Raw genomic sequence first — 20,072 nt, 5'->3', positions numbered from 1 at the left:
AAGCTAGACATGAAATATGATTTTTATATTGTCGTTTCTCATGTCTACCATTTTAAAAATGACGTTGCACTGGAGATTCGACCATCGTTCTATAATACAAACTTGTGACAGTTAAGCTCACCTTCACCTTAATCCAGTAGTTATTTAATTCATCAATTTATTACAGTCTTGTGTCGTTGATGGATCATAAAATGTTTGAAATGAATGCAGATTTGAATGTGCAATAAAGGTATTCATACAGCCATTGCTTGAAGTTTGTTGATGGTTTTATGGTGCACAACTGCTATGAATTTTAACAATAGCAACGCACATAGTATTGTAAAAATAGAAGAAAACACTGATGGAGTTTTGGCCAGAATTTGTAATTAATTACAAGGCTACTTCTATGTTAGCTTTAACCAACAAACTCTCCAAAGTGCTCTGTTAGATTCATTACAAGGCATATGGTAAATTTGGAAAAAGCAGTCGATTGCTCTGGAGGTAATGGAAAATGCACACAGTGCCGCTAAATCACAGGTTTATTTAAACTTCAAACAGCAAACTATGTTCAGGGACTGCAAAGGCACATTAAACAAATTTTTCAGTTGCATTAACTGTGAATAATAAACAAATGTCTAAAAGGTTGGACTGTCCCTCCATCAGAGGAAGCTAGACTGGAAGTGGTTTTCTGGCATCATCTTCACAACCAATGTGAGAACTCAAGATGTTGTCCATGCAGTTTCCCTTCTCCACAACCAGATGGATGGCACCTGTCCTTCAGTTTTCATTCTGTAAATACCTTTCGAATTACAGTAAAACACAAACACTTTAGTGAAGACATGGTGGATCACAATGAATCGCATACATCTACCAGCTTGTCAGGATAGGTGCATGAATGTCTGCTTCAGTTGAGCACTATCATTTATGAACTCGCAGTATTAAACCGACAAACTCATACGTGACACGTCTTCTTCTATGCGTTGTGTACTGTATGTCAGAACACACTTCCAAATTTCCAAATTCTTTCAAACGTGTGTATGGGTCATCTTAAAACAGTGTTCCTTGCTAACAGAAGGTCCTCGTGCTGAATATCAGACACACCAAAGTGGAAGAAAGACATCAGTGTAACACAGGACACAGTGTAATTCATGAACAACAACAGTGGATCATTTCAAAGTATCTTCAAAGTAACATATTGGAAAGATTTCCTGTTCTGGACTTTCCACGTACTTTAAGAAATGGCTGAAGGGAATTTTTTCTCCAGCTGATCAGTGCGGCAACTTAAATGTTATATTTAGCTGGAGTGTCAGTCACTACTTTGATCATAAACTGGGTGTTCTACAATCTTCCAATCTACAATGCATTAAATAAGCCTTTCAACAAATGAATGTTTCTGCTCTACATCAAATGTAATAATCAATGTTAATGATTTCATGTAGACAATAGTGTATCCCCATACGCTCATTTAGCATCCTCATTCCGTTTCTCCCTCGAGCCCCTCCTGCATCAGATGTGAGTTGAGGAGGTGAGGAAGGGATGCGAGGAGGGATAAACCTAAATAAAATTAAACTTTTCATCACCTAAAGGAAATCTGTTAGATCAAAAAAAAAAGTCTTTACAGTTGTACATCCAGACTCTACTCCAGAATGATGTTTTATATCAGTTTGTACTAAGAAGGCCCCACATCTGCAATGAACATGACTGCTCATGTTTATTGGGTCCATCGTGTAAGTGTGCAAGCTTTATCCATACAGTCTGTTTATTAAACGTTTTTTAAAAATTAAAAGGAAAACACACCGACCATAAGCGCAGACACATAGTAAAAATATGCAAGACTTGGCAGGCAACAAGCAGCCATTATCGCATAAGAGCACCTTAAAGCAGAGATAATGACCCTGGCACCCATCAATCCTACATTCACAGCATAGGGGAAATCTTGCAGCATGGCAACACACAAGCCTGTACCACAGGAACACACAAAGCATAGCATAAACATACTGAGGTGTCATACAACTCAATATCAGATCACTTACAGCCACACATCAAGCGAGGGATAAAGTCGCGACAGAAGTTATATCAAACAGGCAATATAACAATAATTCAGAAGTAGCATACCACAATGGACACTTGACATCACAATGACATAACCACTAGGCTACTCCAGTTTACCAGAGCATATTTGATTGTCCGGGAATTACAATATTTGGTTAAATTAATAAAGACACCCCCAAAAAAGCTAGAGCCTACCCTCTGTCTGCCATTGCCGCTTGTGAAGCAAGGATCTGTTCGCGAAATATACAAACTTATTGTCTTATGTCATTCGTACCCAGCAGCGTAATTTGACGTCTATACAACACTTCTACATGAACAACGGGCTGTACATGGACGTACAACGCCACGTTAACGAACAGAGTTTCAGAGTTGCATACAACCCTTTCCACCTTTTTAAGAGATATAGAGGAGGTGTTCAGTACCACGTAATGGAAACGTAGAGAGTTACCTTTACTGTTTTAACCACATTTAAGTTACCTTAACCTTATGTAAACCTGAACTATCGTGAAGTCCTGGTAGACGGTTTTATTATTCTACATTAAGGCAGAACATTTCACTAACGCAATAAACAAAATTGGTCACATGGACCATAAACATGAGACAAGCGTTGTTAGCTTGACGTTGGTCAAATGTAACTCTTTATGGGTCTTTGCATAGCTACCGTTACATTAAACCACGGGTTAGCAGTTGTTAACACAGGTTACCGGCGGGGCCAGGTACCGTTAGCATATCAAACGCTAAATCATCAGCTAACGCTAGCGCTAGCTTGGTTAGCAAGGTGCATCCTTAATTTATATTAACTGTGATATTAAAGGGGATTTTTAATGTGTCCCCTTCTCTAGTCAAAAGATCTAGGAAAAAAATTATCAACTTAGTAGGTGCCTTGTGCACAGTATACCTAACTCTGAATTGCACATACGGTGCATTAAAATTGGTAACCATTGGGAAAATAAACATTTACTTACCGAAAAAACTGGATACGCGAATCCTTGGAGAGTCTGTCAGCACAACTAACCGAAGAACAAGGCATTCTTACGGTGAAATGTGAAAACGTACTAAAAAAAAGCCAACGAATATAATAACAGTCTGTGGGAAATGCTTACTCCACCGACAAATAAAGACAAAATAAAAGTAAATACAACATTGCTGACTCAGGACAATGTTAGCCTATGAATGTTCCTCCTGGCTCTCGTGCATACGAGTTGTCAGTCAATCACACCAGGCTGGCTCCAGACCAGGCACGCCCCCAAAAAACATACATCTCGTTGAGGCCTAATATCTAATTAATTATAGAATTATTTTCAGAAGGACCACCAGATCACTGACCAGAATAAGTGAATTCAGCTAATGACTCCATAAACACTTGTGGAAAAAATGTATTGACTTAGTATTTCAAAAAGTTGAGGCTTTTTGAGAGGGAGTCCATTGGAGCCAGATTTTTTTTTTTTTTTTGAGCCAGCCCCTAGCGGGTCTCAGTGGTATTGCACTTTCAGGCACTTGGGCATTGGCTTGACTTTCAATCTCTGACTCTACGTCCATTTTTATATACAGTTTTAAGTTCTATGTGAGTCCTTGTTTTTTATGTTTTCATCTTTGACTGTGTTAAACATTTTAACCACCCTAATATTTAATTATGATAAGAAAAAAAATACATGTTTCATGATTTATAATGTTTAACTTTATTAATTTATGTTAGTCAAAATATTTGCAACCACTCTCTTTGCCATCTACTGTTAAAGCAATAAACACGCAATAACCATTCCAGTATCATTTTCTGCCAACAAGGTATTACCTCGAGTAATTCTAAAACATGATGACAACTCACTTCTCTTTCACTTTTGAGTGGCCTGATTGATTTGATCAAGCTTCTTTCTTATGAATTAAATGCAACTATTTTAGGTTAAAAAAATACTTTGAGGGGGGGATTCCACCTGGTTTATGCTTTAATCAGCAGTGTGAACTTCCAGTTTGCTTTGAAGATATATAATGTATTTCCATTTTAAAAAAAATTATACTTCTACAGTATCTATCTTAATGCTTGATCAAAGTCTGGTTAGGGTTCAGCAAATGAAATCACATGAGTAAGGGAAAATTCATGGTATTAGATGCTGATTTCTTTTGAACAGCATTTATATTTATATTATTTAATAACCAATATAAAAGCTGTATTCTTTACAACATTGACAGACAGAAGTTTTGCATCTTGGAGGCCTGATTTCCAGTATGGCATCATTGTCTCATATCACGCAGGCAGCGAGTGTATGGAGAACCATTTCAGCACACATACCAAATCTAAGGTTTTGAATAGGCAATGCAAAACCTTAAATTAGAGGCTAGGCTCATATTATTGTTCATAAAATACTCACATGCCCATATGTGCAGTGAAAGACTTATTGTTCACTGTAGTTATTCCTTCTTTTCATACTGGCCTTGAAAGGATAGCTCCCCGACGTGATGCTAATGTAAAAAATGGAGGGAAAAATCCACAGGCCTCAGTTCGTGTGAAAAGGCATTCTAAAACTGAGCTGCAGCTCATATGATGCCTCAGCAGTCTGAGATAAACGAAACCACAAGGTATCTTACAAAGTTACAGACTTTTTAGTACCAAGTTCCCACATACAGTGTTTCCTCGCTGAGCTTGGTTGGTGGGACAGTAGCACAAAGGCGGTTATTTTGTGCCTTTGCATTATACCCACTTGATTTGTCTAACTCGTATTAGCTTTTGGTGAACCTTAGAATGCATTTTTGCAAAGAAGGAGGACTGTGGATTTTGCCCCTGATCTCTTACATTAGACTCATGTTAGAGAGACATCATTTCGGGGTCAGTATCGGCGGAAGGATGATTACAGTCACCAAAAACTGTTTCAATGTTATTGAGCACGTTAGCACTGATTAAAGACAGACTTGAAAAACTAAAAAAACGTTCTTTGATTATACTAATGACAGTATGCCAGTACACAAAATTTGCTTGATTTTTAAGTAAGCGGTTGATGGACACCATTGCCTCAGGTGTTCTGCAACAGTATGCAACACTAACAAAACTTCTTCACCAGGGCTGCGATGGTTAAACTGCAGCAACAGCCTATGTAAAATGTATACATTTTTTTTCAATGGCCTTCCTGATGACATCAATGGCTGGCATGCCTCGCTGTCGTCCCCGCCTTTTGCCAGCAGAAGCTGGCGGCGACTTGTGAGCGAATCTAGATAACGGGCCGAGTGCTGTGTGATGTGCAGCGCACAGCGCCTGCACATACTTGGAGAGCTGAAAAGTGGGTCACTCAGCCCACTGAGATTCAGCTTGTACCCTTCACTGATGTGGAAATAAGTCTCCTGCATCAAGCCCAGCTAGCAAGGCTGCACTACCAAACACTGCCACAGACAGCACACATGTTCTAGACAAAGCTCAAAGTATGAGTCATTTTTACTACATCCTTCTTTATAATGCAGGACTACAGTCATTGTTTTATCATTTTCTACACATGCTAAAAAGATAATGGGTTGTGTTGACAGAGAAATGAATGCTGTGTACCTGGATGTGTTAAAAATGGCCTTTGAAAGAGTCTCTTCAAGGATACATCAAATGAAAATTCCATTGTAAAAAAAAACCCATTAAGATATTATCATAATTTAGCAAAATACCACTATAATATGTGATTTAGTTTACATGCTATGGAGACATTTCACCGGTAATTGATGACATATTAATTTGTGTACTAGAACTTCAGTCTTGTTTTTTACTGTGATGATGTAGCATTGAGGTTATTTTCACTACGTAGATGAACCACGCGCTCGTAAATGGTATTCTCTGTCCAAGGAATGGCTTTATAACTTTTCATGACTATCGAACGAGTCTTTGCTCTTTCAGCAAATGGAGCAACCCAGTTTGTGTAGATGTAATCCCGACGTATGTCCTCTGCCTACATGAGAATCAAGCAGAGAGAGCAACGCAGCCTGACAAAACAACAAGACCCAGAAAAAAATGCAAACAGGGTGCACCAAGTCCACCCTCCAGACTTTCATGCAAATCACATATTTCAGACAGAGTTAGCCACATACACTTGGATGTCACTGCTGTTGACAGACCACAAACCAGTAGAAATGCATAACTTTGTAATGCTAGCAGGCATAAATACTGGTGGAAATATATCCCTCGAGTTCAGAGGACCTGTGTGTTTACATGACTCTGCCAGGCCTGGTGTAATGTATGCAGAGATTTGAGCTCCTACCGCTTTGACATCAGGTCAGAGTTGGATATAATGTAAGGGCAAGTAAAACCCTTGTCGGATGACGGATGGCCAGGAGCCAGCACTTTACTCTGAGCAAGCCCTCACTGGCAGGCAACATGCAGAATTCAATCCACATGCACTGCCCAAAGCTGATGGTTTTCATTGCCATGGCTGGCTCACAAGTATAGCTGGATCAACTCACTGCTGGCCCAAGGTAAAGCCAGTGAGATGGGCATGCTGTCAGTCCATTACCAGATTCAATGCATCCCCCTACATGGGCAACTTATCAGCAGTCGACTTGTGTGGTTTGGATCGTAAGTAGGAGGGAAGGACAGAAAAATTAAGGATAACATTTGTAAAGGTAAAAACTAAAAAAGAAAAAAAAGAAAAAACACAATCATTTTAACAGCATAATTAAACTCCTTCATCCAATCCCCTCTCTTGTCTGGACAAGGGAGCAAAGGATGCATTGTTTCTTTACTTTGAATAATAGTATACTCTCTTGGCCCTGGTTGTACTTGAGAAAATTGGTATACAGTGATCTTGAAAGCTGCTTCCCCTCTGGGGTTCCATTGTGGCCAGCCAACAGTGAATGGAGAGTGGCACACAGAACCCAGGGGAGAGAAAAAGCTGGGGCAAACAGTCCACCAACATTACAGGTCCCTGGTTTCTCTGCCAGCCATGCCTCTGTGAGCTCACCTTTTCACAGCTACTTTATAGGGTATATTAAAGCTTATTCTAAAGCACACTGGATTTAATATAATTCCAGAGATATGTAGTCCAAATAAAGCAGATGACTTCCCCCAAGTTCATCCGCCTCTAAAATCCCCCTCTCCCTGACTTCATTTATTTATCTCCTACCTTAGCCTGCTTCATTCTCTGTCTCCTCAGGCTGTGTCTGTTTAGTTTGGGGAATATGTGATTGGCAGGTTATAACCCACAGTATAGCTGACACTGAGAAAATGTCTCATCTGCAAGTAGTGTTATTCCTTATAGTAGTTTCAGAAAATTGCTAAATGAATGCAGGCCAAAAGACAGCGGACATACAAGTAGATACTGACGGACAAAAAACATGGACATGCGGTACATATAGACATATGTACATGCATGCAGAATGTGAAACCCTTCAGAATCCGAATGCCATTTAATTTTCCAAGAGAATCTAACGAAATTGCTTGAATATCAAGTATACACAGAGCAGAATATATATCGGGAAGTACATTTTACAAAGAACACACTCTTATGTTTTTTTTCCCTGACTTTTTTTTTTTAGGGGGCAAACAGTAGGAAAGACAGCAGAGATGAAGTGACATTCAGCTAAGGTCATGCGCCAGACCTGTACCCATGATGTCATCAGCACATATAAGGCACCAGGAGCTTTTTATGTGGGGATTTAAACCAGGAACAGTCGAGGAAAAAAGGGAATGTGGTCAATAAGATGCTTTTAGTGTAAGGCGTTGAATGAACCAATATCCGAAGATAAATAGACTGTGACATTTCAAACCTAATAATACTTGTTTTAACCTACATAGAGGACAGGCTCGATTTTACGTTTCCATGCAGGGAAGACGATTGTAGAAATGTTAGGATGATGTTTTAATATGTACAGACTGGATGGTGACGATGTTTGTCTGGCAAAGGTGATCAAATACAAGACAGCAGTGGGATCTTATGGAGCAGGGTCAATATGGCTGATATCACCTAGTTCAGCTATAAATTACCGAGATACATTCATTTCGTGCTTAAAAATAGGTACTTTTGTAGTTTATATTCTGGTCCTGGTGTTGAAACCTGATTATTCTTTTATTTAGTGGCTAGCTGCAACTGGAATCCCCACTTTCTACAAACACAAAGATCAATGTGCAAATCCTCGCCAGCCCAGGAGGTCCTCTACTGTATGCTTTGAACTTTCAGAGAGCACATACAGTTCAGCAGCGAACAAAGCAGAGCTGATGCTGAAGGTGGAGACTTCAGTGGTGTAGTAGCAGGCGCAGGAAGAGGCAGAATGAATGGGCTGATTCAAGAGCTTCACACAGTTATTTCCCCACAGGCAGTGCGCTCTACCTCATTAGCACAGCCCTCACCTGACTTCTCTGTGCTCCACTCGCCTGCCTCTCCGATGAAATATGAGGCACGCCGAACTAGCCCAGAGACCACTCGGCTGTTGGAGGACGGAAACGCCATATACACACTGACAATACACATTGCACATTCAGTCAGGTGCACTGGCAGTAAAGTATTGGAATGGATGAATGCATGCGAGTTTGTATTTGTCCATATGGTTGCACGTGGGTGTGTGATGTGTCCCTTCTCAGACCTCTGCAGAGGAGCCTCGCCCTCTGATTAACAGTGATGAGTGGCTGGAGACAGGGAGTCTGACCCCTCTGTCACTCAGCGAGAGCTTTTATCTAACTCTTTAGAGGATTCGGCCATGTGATGTCGCCTCAGTGCTCCTGTCTTAACTCTCTGCCCTCATCCCTCCCGGTTATCTCCACCACCTCCCTCTCTCTGTCTTTTTTCCAAGTTTGTCTGTCTGTCTCTCTTCCCCTGTGCACACATACACACTGAGAATTACCCATCCATCCAAGATACAGAAACACAGATGGACAGATGTGCAGACATATGCGCAGACACGCAGACACTCACACAGTTCTCCCACCTTTTGTATTTGAAATGTGCATCTTTTTGTGACGTGATGAAGCAATATTTTTCTCTTTTTCTCTGCATGTAAACGTGATGAAAACAGTGTTTTTTCTTTTTTTTTTTTTGCAGGATCACACAGTAATCTTTACAGTAGCACACATCTATAGCCAAAGCAGGCATGAGGTTAGAGCAGCACATGTCATCCAACACTCAAGCAGCAGTCTCTGCTAATGGGAGTGGCACCGGGTTACCGTGCTTCTTTTCAAGAATCATTGGGGAGGACCACACTGCCCTCCAGTGGTTAATACAAAAATGGCAACTTTAAGTATGACTGATCATTGTCATCAGAGTATGCTGGAGTGAAAAGGGTGGGGCACAAAGTAGCTGAGGGCATGTTACCTGAATGAATTGTGTGTCCAGAGGGAAACTGGGAGGCCAGTTATTACTATGCTGGATTTATTTAACTCTAACTTTGGCCCTAGAGACATCATATTTTGTGTATAACATGTTGTCCTTCAGCGGAGCCGGGACAGTCACTTTTAGAAAGTAAAGTGACTTCATTAAGTTTCTGCATTTCCTATTCTTTTCAGTAATAAACAATAATATTCTAATAGAACTAGCAGTAGTAAATTATTATCCTCTAAGTATCCCTGTTTTAGAAATGTGATGTAATGATTCCTTGATGTTCTTGACTCAGTTAAGACACAAAAAATGTTAAGACACAAAAAAGTTACAGCTAACAGTTAACAAAAATAGTTTGACATTTTTGGAAATATGTTTATTTTTCCTTCTTGCCAAGAGTAAGATAAGAAGATTGATACCATTCTCCTCATACCGTGTCTTAAATATGAAGCTACAGCCAGCAGCCAGTTATCTTAAAAGCTTAGCATTAAGACTGCAAACGGGGGGAACAGCCAGCCAGGCTACATCCAAAGGCAACAAAAATCCGCCTACAAGCGCCTCCAAAGCTCACAAATTAACATGTTATATAGAAAAATAACAGCCTGGGGTTTTAAGGACCAGAAGTTTAGTTAGTTAACTGGCTGCTAGCTGTAGCTTCATATTTAGTGCACAAGAGTGGTATCAGTCTTCTCTCTCTGAAAGTGAATTAGGATATTTCCCAAAATGTCAAAATGCTCAATTGGGTGGCATTATGGTTGTACTGTATCTATATATATGACCTTTCGGTATAAAAAAAACAACTGACAAACAAAAACAACTGACAAACAAAAACAACATAATACAAATCTAAAATGAGGATGATGCCAACTAACTGTCACAAGAATAACTGAATAATAGACCAGATCCTTTAATTAGTGTTTCGTTGTATAATGTATAAAGTATACATTACATGCTTTAGAGGGGAACTTAAAGGCCATTTTTGGGAACATAAAATGCCCGGAAAAGCATTCACACAGGGAGTTAAATTGACCGATAAATCCTTGGAGACAAAAGTGATGAAAAAAGAAAAAATAATCAAAGTGGGATTCAAGTTTGTTTGTTGCATGCACAGTTTGGTAGAGACCCCAAGAATCAAACTGAGGCTTACTTTTGTTTTTCTTCGATGTTTATTTACAGAAGAGTAGTTTCCACAGACATCTTGAGAGTTGCTGTGAGTTTTAACATTTTCACATTGGCAACACAGTGGAAATATTTTCTACAAACCACAAGCACTACCTATCAAGTCACCGATTCCTCTGAACAAGCAACATTTCTATCACAAATCATGGCCATGGTCGCCATGACTAACACTGAGTAATCCATCTGTCGTTTTACAGACTAAGAAAATTGCACTTCTAGATATGTAAAGATGACAGCCCCAAGTCGCTAATGGCCCGAGAAGAGGTGCTAATCTACTACGTGCTCCTACAATTTGCTCCTACAGTAGCGTCGGTGACATGAATGCGTGAGGTCTTGTTCAGCTCAAAATGATTATAAAGGTGTCTGAGTAGCTGCAAAGCGTCGCTGGTGGCACATGACCACAGAGTCTGAGTCTGGGCTTACACATTCTGAGAAGCACGACTGAGCTGGTACACACAAAACTAGGGAAGAAGACATACAAAAAAAAAAAAAAAAGCAAAGAAAAAAGAAAGCACAACAATGTGACATCACTGGACAAAGCAGCTCACCACAAAGCACCAGAATGTACAGAGAAAAGCCAGAGAGACAGAAATACACTGAGGGATTTGTACAAAACAAAATGTCATCCGTGCATAAGAGTTATTCTTGATTTACTTTCCAAAAGGACAAAATGAGGCTTTGTTTGACAACAAATGACATGTATCTGAGTCAGATATGCTGGCATGATCCTCTACAATTTTTTGCAAAGATGGGGCACCTGAGTAGAGAAGAGACAATTATTTCTAAATGGCTGTCTGCACTGAGAGGTATGATCTGCCTGGGGAGGATGTCCCTTTAGCCCTTCTCCCTGCTTAGTACTACAGTCGCCTGGGTTGCGTAAAAGTGGCATTCTACTAAAAACGGACTCTTAGGCTGTTATTCATCCAGACATTTTCTTTTTTTGGTTTTTCTTCTGATTTTCATTTGAAGCACGAGTACTAATCGAGTCAACCCTTGCTTTAAACTCTTGGTAATAACTAACTCTTACAGAATAACAATGTAAAAAGTCAATTTCTTCCATTGGCCCCTCCTCCCCTCATTTGTTTACCCCTTCACCACTCGACTAGACAATCCAGGCCGCTGTAATGAGTAAAGACTCACACTGAGGTAAAACGAAACAGTCTGTCCTGTTTTCTGTGAACAACGTTGCTCACAAAACAACAGCATGCTTGCCTGTATATGTTCTACTCATTATAAAATGTGCGGTATCAAGAAACTGATCAGAATCGAATGAAAAAGGTACCAACATGAGGTACACTATTTTAATAAAACCCTTACAAGAAGATGTTGAAATGAACATAATTATCAACGTAATTATCATTTCTATGAAATGAGAGCAAGAGCAATTTTCCTCCAAAAAAATCTGATTGTTCCAGCCAACAAAAAGAAACACAACAGGAAAAAAGTTACATCTATCTAAGAGATAGTGGTTAAAAGAGTTATAAGAGCTCCTATAATAAGGAGAGCATACATCCTTTAGGCTGGAGGCAGGCCTTATGCTATTCCCCATTTCAGATCATCTGTGGTGGCTCCACACACCATAATTACCCACTACTGCATCAAGACTTATAACACAGGCAAAATGGCGTGATTTAACTGAAATATCTGTGAAAAAAAAAAAAACCCCAACATGAAACCCCTAATTTTAAATAATGTATGTCACTGAAAATTATCAACAGAGGATTTTACATTAGATTTGGCAGCTATATTATTATAAAATCTAACTCCTGTATCACAGATGTGATAGAGTCTTTGTTTCACTGTCTAACATCCAAAAACTAGTCTACTTGAGCACCAAATGGCTGTGGTCTATCTGCAGTGACATCAGGGGCTTTTTCACCAAATGCTCTTGAACACCATCCCTGCTGTAAGGGTTGAACGCCTGCGATGTCCAAAGCTTCTGATTTGTTTAGGACAAATATACATCCAAAATAAAAACTTCTGAAAATGGCCATGTTGGGCGTGAGGCAGCTTCACAAAAAAATCATCCTGTGTGAATGTGACTGACTCGAAACGCTGCCTGAACTGCCCCGATTCAGTGACCGCCACTGAGCCTGGGTCTGGATGGAGCCTGTCAGAGCAGAAGGAGCACGGTCTGGGCTTTAGCCCTTCTCTTCTTAATGCAGGGCGGCTAATCATGACTGACCTGGACTCAGAGAGGTATGTGTATGATATCGAAATGGAATGCTTTTGAGAATATTAAGCTTCTTTCTAGACTCAGGACATACAAGCGTTTGAGGATGACGAAAAACAGTTATCAATATAGAACAGTATCAGTAAAGAACCTGGGTCAAAAATATACATAGTTTTGGTGGTTTGCTTTAGCTTATATATTAAGGGCGAGTGATCATCAAACCACAAGGCAGAAAGCTTTGGCTGCGTTGCTCTCTATTGGTTTAGTATGTCACCCGGATCAACGATGCCACGGCAGATGCTTCACTTTAATAGCGGAAAACCTGCTCTGACATCACTGACTGGACCGCGGCCACAAATAAAGCTCGCTTTCCACTTTAGATTGATGAGTTGAGGGGTTCGGGCAGCTGTTTGCCGCCCACGTGGGCTTGCTGTTGAATTGCTCTTTACAGTCCATTTAAGTGTGGTTTGCCAAATAGCACAGTGCAGTCAGTGCCATATATTTTAGAAGTCTAATAAGAAGGTATTTAATGAACATTTCTATAAGGGACAGTTTGTAAAATCTGAATTCTCCTGATGTAGCAAACACCAGGCATTCATCCTTAAATGACCTTCCAATTAATGTTTGACCCAGGTTTGCTAACAACACATTCACTTCTGTCCCTATATGTCTCCTACTGCAGTAAAAAAAAAAAATATTAATCTTGTTGTGATGTTAAGTACATACATGGCAAGGCTAAAAAAATAAGTCTCTTTGAGGTGCCAACCATGCATTTTTGTTCAGAAAATCAAGAACAATCAAAGTTTTAGAGCAAACACAATTATGTTGGTAAGAAACATGTTGAGGATGTTTCATACATGTCACGAGGAACCATTTACATTTCTGTTGTGGGTGTTTTTGGGTTGAGCTAGTGAGATTTTTACAGTTGCATGGACATGGATAGAAACATAGGCAGGATTGAAGGGGTTTGTCCACTCCCTTTCTCACTGCTGGATGACTAGAAGAAAACCACCTGAGAGAAGATGAGACATCATGTACAACAGGGCTGGACATGCTCTGACTATGCTCTGCTTAAATCTATCATTTTTTTAAAGAGGATGTTATTATTATTATTATTATTATTATTATTGTTACCCACTGACCCCGACCGTGGCAAACTCGCCATTGTTTCAGAATCACGCAGATGAACGCCATAATAATATCTACAGATTACATCACACTCATACAGAGTAATACCCGCCCTTTTCTTTCCACCACAAGTGAAATTAGTGAAATCATAGTGTTAGCATCCTTAAAATAGTCTTTTTTAATGTTAAGCACCTATGGGAACCAGCTTGTAACTAACTCCCAAACTCATTCTCAAGAGTAGAGACATGTCAATTATCGCCTCCTACAGAAATACAGTATTAAAGCTGCTGTAATATTAACACTTGTGCCACCCGCAGGCAATGAGTGTTAAGCCATGGTCACACCCCACTGTGAAATAGGGGGTGACATAGTAACTACTCACAGGGCTACTTGGTGAACTGATTTTGCACGATGGTGTCGTGCTATGGTGACACTGTGTTGCTCACGCTGTGTGTGTGTTTTTTGTGTGTGTGTGTGTGTGAGTTTCAGCGTGGAAAGTGCACGCTGTTTTATCAACTATGATCATTTGCACTTATTACAAATACATGGGAAAATGCTGGGCTTTAAAGCGAAGCTGCTACACACTTCGGGCGACTTTGCTGTTGGTGAGAGTGTCAGTGCGATCCAGCCGCGAAAGCCCGGGAAGTGAGGGAGAAGAGCCGGCCTTTTGGTGCGGCAAAGACGGCGTGAACACCGCACTATGTCACAGTCACGCTCTCCTGAACTTGAGACTCTTACTATCAGATGCATACCATTTTTAGTCCCAGGAAATGTGCATCTTTCATCCACTGTATACATCCCTGCTAACAGCAGCTATCCGCCCATATTATGGAGATAGAAAACTCCCATCCAGGCTCAGTAGTTTTCCTGTTGGTTGTTTTCAACCACGTCAGCTTAAGGAGAACATTGCCAAGGTATAGAGAGCAAATTTTTACAGCTCCCAAGGGTGAGGAGATGCGCAATCAATGTTTTTGTGTTATTTCACAGGTGTTAAGACACTGTAGTGAGAGCTCCCCTGGGAGAATTGGACCGCACCACTGTTTTTCTCATTCCCAAACCCTGCAGGAGGACTGTCAGACAATGGTCCCCCCCCAAGCGACAGATATGCTGGGTGACTGTCTTGCTACAACTGACCGGACTGTATTGAAGGGGCCAAATGACAGCCTGGACTCTTTTACTGATATGGTCACATCTTACGTCAAATTTGTTGATAGATATAAGTGTTCCATCCAAGTCTGTAAGGGTTTACGGTAGTAATAAGCCATGGTTTAGTAGAGATATTAAAACACTGTGGAGGAAGAAAAATTCAAATAAGGTGACAAAAATCTTTACGACATTTAAGTATATATTTGAAAAAGTGGTAAAGAAAGCTACAGCAGAGTATATAGACAAGCTAGAAGACAAGCTTAACTTGATGGACAGCAGAGGGCTATTGCAGGGCTTTTAATCAATAACTAATTACAAGACAAATTATGTCACCCTAGATACTGAACCCAGCCTGCCTGATGAGTTGAATAACTTCTATTGCAGGTTCATACTAAAGCTGACTCACAGCCTTTTTCCTTTTTAATCAGGGAGAATAAGGTAAAAAAAACCTGCTGTGCAGGCAAAACCATAGGAAGGCTGCACGTCCTGATCTGGTATCATCTGCTACCCTGAAATATTGTGCATATGAACTTGCCCCTATTTTAAACTGCGATTCTTAACTGGTCCCTCGCATGGCAGAGGGTCCCAGCATGATTTAAGTCCGCTGTGATTGTTCCTGTGTCTAAGAAACCCAACCCAAGCTGTCCGAATGACTACAGACCTGTTGCTTTGACATCTGTTATGAAAATCTGTGGATGCCTGGTATGTAACCATCTCTCCAGCGTTGTCCTAGAGCCTCATCACTTTGCATATAGAGCATACAGGTCTGTTGATGAAGCAGTTTCATTGTGCCTGCACTCTATTTTTCAACACCTTGAGGCCTCTGGCACCTATGAAAGGGTTCTGCTTACAGTTCAGCTTTTAACACTCTTCTTCCATCCAGGCTCTATGACAAACTTTATCATATGGGACTCGTACAGTCCCTGTGTCCTCTCCAACGAAAATATCTTGACTTTTTGTTGGAGAGGACGCAGGTGGTCAAACTTAAACGACAAATTCTTCTGGGGCCCTACCGGGGCGTGTACTGTCCTCAATCCTGAACTCATTACACACAAATGACTGCATTGCCCACTCCCAGTCTGTTGGGATGTTGAAATTCGCTGATGACACCACAGTCGTGGGTTTGATCTCTAAGACTGATGAAACTGCTTACAGAAGTGAGGTTTTATCTCTGGTGGACTGGACTAATGCAAACAACCTGGAATTAAATGTTTCCAAAACGAAGGAATTAGTGGTGGACTGTTGCAGGGGCTGTGGGGACCCCCTACCCCTGGTAATCAACAACGCTGATATTCATAAGGTGGTCAGCTACAAATTCCTGGGAGTGACAATCACCTCCACCTTGAAATGTGGGGAAAACGCCACTATTCTCGAGAAAGCACACCAGAGACTTTTCTTTTTAAGACAACTGAAGAAATATGGCATATCCAGGAATGGTATGGTGCAGTTTTGTAGAGAAGCAGTGGAGAGCATCCTTACCTATGCAATAACTGTGGTTTTGCAACATGTAAGCTGAGGACGGGAGACAGTTGGACAAAGTGGTGCGTACTGCAACCAGAATTATTGGATGCAATCTCCCGCCCCTAGCGGACATCTATAAAGCTAGATTACAGAAGAAGGGCCTTAAAGTTCTACATATGCTGAAGCTGTCTGCCTCCTTAACACTCTAAACCTAGCACTTCAGGCCACTTGGTGGGTTTAAATAATAAGGCAGACGTTTTTGATGCACTTCAAGCACTTTATCTCTCTGATGTTGCTGCTAATTCCACTACAGGTGCTAGTGTATCATCTAAGGTTTTCTTATGTGTGGGATTTTATTTTATTTTACCCATTTGTATTATGCTTGAATGATTATTTAAAAAAAATAAATCTGTTTTATACTTGTTTAATGTAATATTTGATTTATGAGTGAGTGATTATACTATTTTGTCTTTTTCTGCCCTTGTTTAAGTGAGCTCACTGAATCTTGAATCTTGTTGTAGCTGGTGAACCAACTGTTAACTTGTTAGCCGACCTGGCCGTTCAAGCACTAGTCAATCATGACAGTTTCCGAAGCTTCTCTCTATTTTCTCTCCACTTTTCAGTTTACGTGGCATTTTGTTCAGCATTTCACAATACTTTGTTGCTTTTGTTGCTATCGAGACAATAAGGTCACACAGTTTATTCAAACAATGCTTTTGTACCATAGACTCCAGTTTTATAACTGTCTGCTCTTTGGTGAAACAGTTTTTACTCTTACAGAGGTGTATATGGAGTTAAACAGCTAATAAGGTTCCTCCATTTTGGACTCTGTCCCCTCAAAGGCCAGCACTATCAAGACAGCTTAGTGAGTCAGAGTTAACCAAAGATGAACTTTACACAGAACATTTGAAATGGGAATTAATGGATTTTGCAACAAAATGTCAAGGTTTTAAACGCTGGTGAGTACGTTTTGGTTCCGCATTTTACATCCCACGATGTGTGTGTGTGTGTGTGTGTGTACATATACATATATATATATATATTTATATACATATATATACATATGTATTCCATAAAACATCCATTAGGCGCACAAGTGGCACAAGTGTCAAATTGCAGGAGCTATTTATTCCCTTGTCTATATTTTGCGCCGGTTTGGCTGGAATTGCTACTGGTTGAAACTGGCTAGAAGCTGTGTGTGCTTGTTTTCTGTAGGGGTTCAAAAGTAGCATAATACTGAGTGAAACAATCTTTCAGCGATCTGACAAGAGGCTGCAATGCACTAAAGCGACAATTTCCTGTTGAACATAACACTAGAACATACAGTTAGTGTAGAATGATTATTTCTGCAAATACCGAAAGCTGTCAAGTCAGACAAGTTAAGAAAAAGATCTTAAAAAGGTGCTAGTTACATAACACTAATAAAACCACACTGGAAACCGTCCTGAAAAGAAATGAGGTAGTGCTGTTGATAAGGAGTAGGGATGCACCAGTTCCCCTTTTACACTAAAAATGGTACTGACTCACTCAGCTTCATACATTGGTTAATTAGGAAAAGCAATCTGATCCAATATTTAAGGAATACATTGAACAGTTTTGGGTCAAAGTAAAAAAATTGAGGAAATTTATTTATTTTTTCTCATCAAACTCTTTTCGTATCTGGTCAGACTAGAGCATTGTGGAAACTTCCCATACAGCTGAATCAGGCTTTTAGAGTCAAGTTGAATTTACCTTGAATTAAACACATGGCAAGCATTTCACATAAAAAATTAATTGGCTGCAACTAACGGCACAGTATCTTGACAACAGTATGGACATTGGTGCATCCCTAACTGGGAGCCAAACCAGAAGAGTCGTCTACAGATGGGATGTTGTAACATCTCCTCTAGTTCTCTCACCAACATAATTAAACCAGTGTCAACATGAACATGTAAATACTTTGATTCCAAAATGAGATATCCACCATCTTTAAAACAAAACAAAAAAAAACAACAACAAAAAAACCCACTTCACTTTTCAACTGAGTGTCCTTGGTTTACAAAATCACACCACCTGGATATATGGCATTTTGGAAAGAAATACTTCATGTGAACCAAATCTGTATACTCAGTATCTTTTTATATTTTGAGCGTTTTTTCCTAGATGTTGACATGTGTTTGGAATTTGTTCTGAATATAATAATCTATAGAAATATACAGGAGGTTATAAACGCACCTAGAATATTTAGGCACCTGAGACCCCCACACTCCAGTCAGGATATGTGTGTGTAAATGTGTGTTTACGTTTGACCATGTGAGTTTCTGTGAGAATCCATGGAATCGGCTATGATTTTAGTGGTGTCTGTGTGTTTAGGTGTGTGTGTTTAAGTGTGTGTGTGTGTGTGTGTGTGTGTGTGTGTGTGTGTGCGCGCGGACCCTGAGACAGCAGGAGGCTGGAGAGAGACACAGGTGTTCTGCACTCTCAGAGTGTGCATATACTCTTTAAGGCTTATTCCTCAGTGCCACAGTAAAGTGGCATCCACACGACGAAGCCCAGGGAGACCCACTGAGCCTCCACTCCTGATCCTTCCAGCCATGATTATAGCCTGTCCAAGTGCTCACTCACTCAGGGAACGTTCCAGGCTTTCTTATTCCTGAGTGGAACAGAGCCATGTGCGGCAAAGTGGGAATAGCCTCCTTCAATCCACTTCCATCTACTTGTTTAAGTTAAATCTTTCTTTTCTTTCCCACGGACAGGAAAGAAACCCAGAAGAAAACATGGTTGCAATGCTAGAGAAAGCATACCCATATACAGTACTCTACCACTAAAAATATACTGTATATGTGTACTGTACACACGTATGAAAGTATGGATTCAAAGTACTTATAAAAACTTTGCAAGGAAGAGAAAGAAATCCAATAATGAGGTGCATAAAAATAATCCTTAGGGATTCTTCCTGGGTGCTTTTGTACTTTTGAAAGAAAATCAGTTTGATCGTCTCTATGTTTGTGGAAGGGTCGATGCCCCACGTGCAGACGCTATGGGCACAGATAACTGTGTGCTGCTGAGGTAGAGTGGACAAGGCCGGAGCTGACAAAGGGGGCTGTGGACAGCCCAACAGAGATGGCCTTCCCTGATGCAGAAGGGCGTTGTCTGGAGTCCCCGTTCTCCAGATGCTCTGACCTCAGCACAGACCTGACAGACTTAGGGGAGTGGAAGCCATTGGTCAGCCCCATGTCCTGCTGTGGCTCTATGTCTGCAATCAGCTGGTCACCTGTGCCTTCTAGCTTCCTGTTGTGATTACCAACCAACTTAATCGAGGGAAAACTTGAGAGGCTTTGGGCCAGTGATAGTTTTTCTAGAGGTTCCTCTTCTCCTGGCAGGCTTGGCTGGCTCAAAGGGGAATATCCATCCTCTGATAATGAGGGTCCCTTGGTGGTGTTAGAATCCTTCTCCCTTTCGCTGCCCCCCTCGTCTTTCTCCCTCCCGGGATCTGACAGCTCTGAGTGAACGATGACTTCTGCCTCGACCTGGTTACTGCACACAGATTTACAAAGATGATCATCTAAGCCCTGCAACAAAAAATGTCACTGTTACTTGATGCAATTATCACAATAGACTGTTTCCTAAACCCCTTCCCTGAACAGTGATGGTTCTATCACAGCCTTAGCAAACGTCAATTAGAAAAGCCATTTGTCTCAGTG

At 40.6% G+C, this 20,072-nt stretch overlaps 1 protein-coding gene and 1 long non-coding RNA gene across 4 annotated transcripts in view; both read right to left on the bottom strand.

The window, feature by feature from the left end:
* Window positions 1-481: 481 nt before the first annotated feature.
* Window positions 482-3,279, bottom strand: LOC120792349. Its single transcript, XR_005707793.1, has 2 exons — window positions 2,997-3,279; window positions 482-778 (listed from the first exon to the last, which is right to left on the bottom strand). It is a non-coding gene; the product is annotated as an uncharacterized LOC120792349 (long non-coding RNA).
* An 8,137-nt stretch (window positions 3,280-11,416) lies between these two features.
* The window catches only part of igdcc4 (immunoglobulin superfamily, DCC subclass, member 4), a 51,504-nt gene continuing 42,848 nt past the window's right edge, over window positions 11,417-20,072 (bottom strand). For 2 of the 3 annotated variants that reach the window (XM_040134246.1, XM_040134255.1), the window contains exon 20: window positions 11,417-19,940. In XM_040134246.1, the coding sequence (XP_039990180.1) occupies window positions 19,407-19,940 (534 nt within the window). In that variant the 3' untranslated portion in view covers window positions 11,417-19,406. The remainder of the gene's footprint in view (window positions 19,941-20,072) is intronic. The other variant, XM_040134263.1, reaches the window with a different exon arrangement.

The sequence above is a fragment of the Xiphias gladius genome, chromosome 1, assembly GCF_016859285.1.
Source record: "Xiphias gladius isolate SHS-SW01 ecotype Sanya breed wild chromosome 1, ASM1685928v1, whole genome shotgun sequence".
In the NCBI taxonomy this organism is placed as follows: Eukaryota; Metazoa; Chordata; class Actinopteri; order Istiophoriformes; family Xiphiidae; genus Xiphias; species Xiphias gladius.
Note: the sequence above shows the minus strand (reverse complement) of the source record. Positions and strands in the feature narration are given on the sequence as shown.